The sequence below is a fragment of the Phaseolus vulgaris genome, chromosome 1, assembly GCF_051622355.1.
Source record: "Phaseolus vulgaris cultivar YP4 chromosome 1, ASM5162235v1, whole genome shotgun sequence".
Taxonomy (NCBI): domain Eukaryota; kingdom Viridiplantae; phylum Streptophyta; class Magnoliopsida; order Fabales; family Fabaceae; genus Phaseolus; species Phaseolus vulgaris.
In genome coordinates this window covers 20,634,367-20,640,797 of record NC_143498.1, presented here as the reverse complement: position 1 = coordinate 20,640,797, position 6,431 = coordinate 20,634,367, and the positions used below count along the sequence as shown (strand labels likewise).

The window sequence follows — 6,431 nt, the reverse complement described above, 5'->3', positions numbered from 1 at the left end:
AAGTTACGTGAATCTGCGGAGGGTGAATGAAGGAGTGAATGTGATGGAGAAGTTAGAGATGCATGGAGATGAAGTGAAGCGCGTTGTTGTAGCAAGAGATGTGGCATATACTTCCTCCTTCATCATGATCGTTTTTCTATATTTAGCTCACATATTAGACGTTGTCGCATCTATGTAGTAAATCAAGTTAATCAACCATCTTATTTAATCTGCACTGTCTAATTTTACATATACCACTTTTTTGAGGTTGTCAACCATCTTTATCAATAACTTTTTTCTCTCCACCTCTGCCAAATCCAATGAGCAATGTTAACTGTCCAAGCTTCAGCCAGAAATTCTCAGTTACAGGAAGAAGAGAAAGTAAAACAAAACCTGTTCTGATAGTTTTAGGTTGCAGTAATTAATGTATGACTATTATTTTAGGATTTGCGATGTGCCCTGGTTGTATGAGTCAATTGACTTGAGAAATTATCAATCGCTCTTTTAAAATTTTTTGGGAGGCAATGGGTATCAAGCATATGATGGCAGTGGTGATGCTGGTATGCTGCAAAGTCATATGAACTTCATTTTTTTTACTTTCTGAGCAAACAGAAACAGATTAAAAATAAAATAAAATATTTAGATCCTTAGTAAAGTAAAAATTGACGAAAAATAGAGTTTTTTGAAAATTCTTTTTATTTCTTACAAAAAAATGTTAGAAAGAAATTATTTCTCTCCTCTCTCCTCTACCACACAAAATCAGTTTTCTCCTTCATCCATTTTCCTCCACTCTACTCTACAAAACAACACCTAAGTGCTGTAATGTATTTTTATTTTCAATAATTGTAATGGTAAACGTCTTATTTCATTTGCAACTCTTTCCAACTAGACATGTTATTATTTTATTTCATAATTTTATTTATATTTATTTTTATTAATTAAAAATAATATTTTATTATTATATGGAGGTGTAAGGTAGAAAGTAAAAGAATAACAAAAATGTCAGCCAAACTTTATTCTAAAAAGAATGCAAACAACCGTACAAATTCTCAACTGGTCTCACAATTATATGTAAACTGAAAAAATATTAAGCACCAAAGTTAAAAAAACGTGGTGATATCTTTACACCATGAATAATAGTAATAAACATGTACTTGAGAAATAAATTAATATTTTAATCCTATTAAATTTATTTTTTAATTTAAAATATTATTATATTATTATAATGGTTTATCAAGTATATGCATGATAATTTTTGGGTGTCAACAAAATCTTGTCCTTAAAAAAATCAAATTTTACAGAAGTAGAAATCACAAGTCATGGGAACAGAAAGCCTGCACCATTTACTAACTAGCCGGATATTCCGTCACAGGGTTAAACATATGACAAGCTTTAAGACTGATTTCTTTAAACTAATCACAAAGTATTCAGTAAAGGCGTTAGACGTTAACAGAACAATATCATACAAAATTAAGCTAAAAAATCTCCACATAGAAAGCTGATATTCGCACGTGCAGAATGCCTGTGTTAGGCAAACTTAAGCCACAAGGGGGAGCATTGAAAAGATAACACTGCCGCATGCTGCTTATTACATCCTCCACCATGATCTACTTTTCCTATCTTCAACTTTATCAGCTTCTTCAAACTTTGAGCACAAGACATTCACACATCTTATAATGGAGCAGCATCTGAATATTGATCATTTAGCAATTAAGAATGCAGATTGGTTTGAGTGCAAGCTTATCTCTTTGTCTCAGATTCCGCTGAGTTTGATTGATCTCTGTGCCGAACAGTTCGAGGGACAAATGACAAGCCTTTGCTGCGGCGACCAAAGCTGATAGATGAAGGGGTGGAGTCAGAAGTGCTCAGTTTAGAGACTGCTGAAACAAGGTCATCCACGGCTGCGTTTTCCACTTCCATCATTCCTGCAGCATCCTCCTTAGGAACAGCTTTTTTGTGTTGGGACTTCAATCTCTGTTTCTTAGATGGTTTAGCCTTCTTGAAAAACTCAAATGAGGTGGGGAATTTATGCTTGTCAACTAGATGCTGATGCCTACGATTGTAGCTTTTGAATTTCAAACCACACCTTTCCACCAAGCATTCATACTATATAACAAAGACAAAAGAAACACATTAACAAGTTGGCATCAAGTGCACAATTAAATATGTGGATGCACAAAATAATAACGGGCTATACAGTAAGGTCCCAAAGAAATAACTGAAAAAGCATATAAGGAAGGCACAAAAAAGTTTAAATCGGTATTTGAAATTACCAAATCGTGAATGAAGTTGTGCTGTCAATTTGTAAGATGATATAACTTTAAGAAAAAAAGATGAAGTATACATTACTGGAGAAAATAGAAGAAACCAAAGTAATTTTGAATACACACTGAATAAGGCAATAAACATCCAACTAGTCAATTCTTTAACGATAAGGAATATATCATTGATTCAATACTATAAGGAATTGTATCGTAATAGCACAATGAATCATCTTTACACTTACACACCATATCGTAACCACGTGCAACTTTTGCCTGAAAGAAAGAATCATGCACTTCAGATACATGTATGCTGAGCAACCGCGACGTTGGGTAGACTCTAGAGCATACAGAACAAGATGCAGTATGCCTTGCATTATAGTGATTTTCGAAGTCATCCATTGAAGTCAAGCGTGCACCACAACCAACAATGGGACAAAAGATTTCCCTGCACAAAAGGATAGAATTTGAGATGAGGCACATGGACTGTCACTCGTCATAGTAAAATTCAAAGTTAAGGTTAAGAAGATTATTTGGTCCCTATAGGTAACAATCATTCAAAAAATCAGTTTTTGTATCAATCCTCCAAGTTTTAACCCCTATACACCCTTACAGAGACTAAAATTAAAAGATTTTTTCATTCAGGAATTGAGTTCTAAACGAGTTTCACCTATAGGGACCAAATGATTAATTTAAAATACGCACGTTTTATTACCTAGCCTCTTAATAATACACACCATGTTCCGTAAGTTTTCTACCCTTTACACCCTTGTGGAGACTAAAATTAAAGTTTCTTTTTTCAAGAACTGATTTCTAAATGACGTAACCTATAGGGATCAAATGATTACGACTTTCTTGGGCAACAGTGTATGGCCTTGTGAGTAATACCAATAAAATTGTGTTTCTTCAATATGTTTTAAAATAAATAATTTAACGACAACAATTATATAGAAAAAAAACCAGCTTCATCAAGAAGTGAGTAGAACAAAAGAAAACTAGAGTTAGAGAATTAGAAATAATGACAATCCACAATGAAAACGAAACCCCACATTTGAAAATCATTTGCCAGCAGTGATTTGGATCTCACATAATGTTAAGGATATGAAAGCATCATACAAGGATCAGTACCTTCCTTCTTCCTCTTGCATCCATTTCTCAAGCTGATCCTTCTCTTCTGTCAATTCCAAAGCAACCTTTGAAATGCAAAGGGGTAAGTAAAAGTTATCATCTCAAATTCAGTACTTATAACCATTAATCAAACACCAAAAAAATTGAAAAACAGAGAGAAAAGAAAACCTGTTTAGCAAGAAGTTCTCGTTCGAGGTTACCGGGAGCGAAGAAAGGAGAGTCGGGTCCGAACCTGCGACGGAGCGGTTTCCAGAACGGAAACCCTAATTGCTGATTCTGATTGTGCTCCACTTTCATCGCCATCTTCACACTCTTCAATTCAACCAGACACGGTATTTTCTTTCCAGTTTCAATTTTGAATTGAATAGAATCTTCAGTGGTCGGATCAATTTTTTGAATCACATGTTTCTGTCGGACTCTTTAACCTTGAGCTCAAAACTTCTTTCAAATTCAGCAAGCCCATTTAGCAATTTACTGGCTACCTGGCCCCAGCTTTTCTAGGAAATTCTTGCTGCACCTTCATTCCTTCTTCTTGCACTTCCATAAAAGAAACAAAATGACAATTTTATCCTCATTTTCATTTTCGTTGAACAAGAAAACTTTAATGATTTTCAAATCTGTTATGAAGACTTGCTGCCGTGTATGTGTCTAGATAGTTAGATTTTGTCTTGTTAATTTACATTTATGATCCAAATACACCTGATTTTGAAATCTTCTTTAAATGTTTTTTTTTTAAATCTATGTTTATTTTAATTAGTTGATTCCAATATATTAATTAGTTGATTCGTATATTAATTAGTTGGAATTATTTTTGTATAAGTCTTTTGACTATATCAAGTATTTTAAGAGATTGATTTATCGTATCAACCGGTTAAAAACACTTAAAGGTTTTTAAAGGATTTAAAAAATAATTTGTTTTCTTTTTGTCTTTTTTGTTAAGTGAAATCAACCAATTATTTTGATAAATTAATCGATTTTTTATATGATAATTTCATCAGTTAAAGAAAACAATCAATTAGTTTAAAAAATCAATTAAATAATTTTAACATGATATTATTATGTTTTTCAAACTATTTTTAATTGATTTAAATTGATTTCATTAAATGATCAAACTGTTTTAACAATTTTTCTTAGCCTATATAAAGATATTTTCTAATCATTTAACATAACACTTTTTCAAGTGAGAAAAACAAACAATTTTAAAATAATTCTTGAAGATTACATTTTAATCTTGGATCATTGTTGTGATGTGAAGTAGGTTTTGGGTTATCATTTATGTTGTTCTTCATTTGTATCACACCCATGTGTATTCAAACTTCATTCTTCTTTATTGTATTGTGTTGTAAATAGATTCAGATAGGGTTTCTGAAATTTGTGTGTGGTTAAGAGTGTTGTGTGTTCTTGAAGGGTTCAAGATCAACACTCTTAAATGTTTTTGTAATCTTGTTTGATTGCTTTAGTGAATTCTCAGTGGTGTGCTGAGGACTGATGTAGCTCTTTGTTAAGAGAGAACCATTATAAATCTCATGTTCGACCAACTTTGAAAACCATTTGTAATTTTTTTTATTACTCTTTGTTGAATCAAACCTTTGTGAAAATCTTTAGTTTTTTTTTTTCATTCAATAATGTGTCATCATTCTCTTCATTATTCTTGTGTGCATATAAGTCAGAGTGATCATGATGTGAGTTGATTTTTAGATGGTTCCATTTTATGGTGACACTTTACTTAGAGTTGGTATTTTAGAAATTTATGGTGAAACCTAAGGAAGATTTCCACTGGACACGAACTTAACCAAATGGTTAAGTAAGTGTGAAGGTGCACTTCACAAAGGCAAAGATGAAAAATCAATATAAAGTGAAAGATGAGATGCATTGTGTAATGGAAATGGCAATAAGGTAAGCATCAATGGTGGTCATGGCCGAACCAAATGATGAACCATAAGCATATAACAAAAGCAAAACCAAGAGCAAGAATTCAAGATAAAGACATATATGAAATGGAAATACATTGAAAAGAGTGGAAGAAAAGTAGCTTACGGAATGGTTGTGAGAGTGGTTCACACCACTTGGGGTGTGGTAGCCACCAAGAGTGAAGGGTCGCCACTTGAGAGTCTTACACTAATCAAGATAAGACCTAGCCAAGAGAATTCAAACCTCAAACTTCTCACACAATTTGTGCAGAGTAACTTTTCTCTTCAAAATTAACATGTAAAAATACAAGGAGTATGACACCTTATTTATAGGAGATGGTGTCTTGTAAAACAAGAAGCAAAGGTAGGATGGGAAACCTAAAAATGGGACTTCCTTTAGGGTTTGTAGGCTTGTTCTTCTAGAAACTAGGTAAAAAACAAACTAAAATGATAACTACACCCCCTTATTATGCTAAAGACACTTATTCTAGCCTATCTTGCTATTTGGATCCAAAAGTGAGCCCAAATTATTTACAACTTGGTTTATTCTTAAGAAGACTAGTAGAAAGAAAAAAAGTGCTCTGGTTTGTTCTAGATCCTCTGGTGAGGTCTGCTAGATCCTTAGTGAGGTTTTCACTTGATTGTTAAGATGACTTCTCATAGTATGAATGGTATTGTGCATCCTTGATCATCTCCTTGTTAACTTTAGGAGCAAAAATAAAGAGGGTTTAAGTATAAAACAATAACATTAAAGGGGCTTTTACTCCCAAGGAGAAAAATGGTGTGTAGTAATCCTTACTATATCCATTCCTATCAACCACCCCTTAAACATCATTATAAGCCTAAAAGTCCCCCTTATTCTATTGAGCCTGAAGTATATCTCCCTTCTTTTGACGGAAATGAAAATGTTGAGGCATATTTAGAATGTGAGACAAAGGTTGATCAAATTTTTGAAAAGCACAGGGTGAATGAATTTAGAAGATTATCCATGGTTATCTTAAGTTTTCAAGAACATGTTATGTCTTGGTGGAAACAAAGGCAAAATGATGTTAGGATTGGTAGAAAATCAAAAAAATTGAATTGGAAGGAATTGAAGGTGTGTATGAGAAGAAAAATTGTTTTTCTTTCATATGAGAGAAATAAGAAGATTAGA

At 32.9% G+C, this 6,431-nt stretch overlaps 1 protein-coding gene across 2 annotated transcripts; it reads right to left on the bottom strand.

Annotated features, from left to right (window-relative positions):
* Window positions 1-1,231: 1,231 nt before the first annotated feature.
* LOC137813689 (nucleic acid binding / zinc ion binding protein) lies at window positions 1,232-3,941 on the bottom strand. 2 transcript variants are annotated; one of them, XM_068616066.2, is made up of 4 exons: window positions 3,537-3,941; window positions 3,369-3,433; window positions 2,490-2,688; window positions 1,232-2,085 (listed from the first exon to the last, which is right to left on the bottom strand). In XM_068616066.2, the coding sequence occupies exons 1-4, from the start codon at window positions 3,669-3,671 to the stop codon at window positions 1,720-1,722; spliced, it is 765 nt and encodes a 254-aa protein (XP_068472167.1). In that variant the 5' UTR covers window positions 3,672-3,941; the 3' UTR covers window positions 1,232-1,719. The 2 variants fall into 2 exon arrangements, with proteins under 2 accessions (XP_068472167.1, XP_090157023.1); XM_090300897.1 differs by having other exon boundaries at window positions 2,486-2,688; window positions 3,537-3,904.
* Between the last annotated feature and the right edge of the window lie 2,490 nt (window positions 3,942-6,431).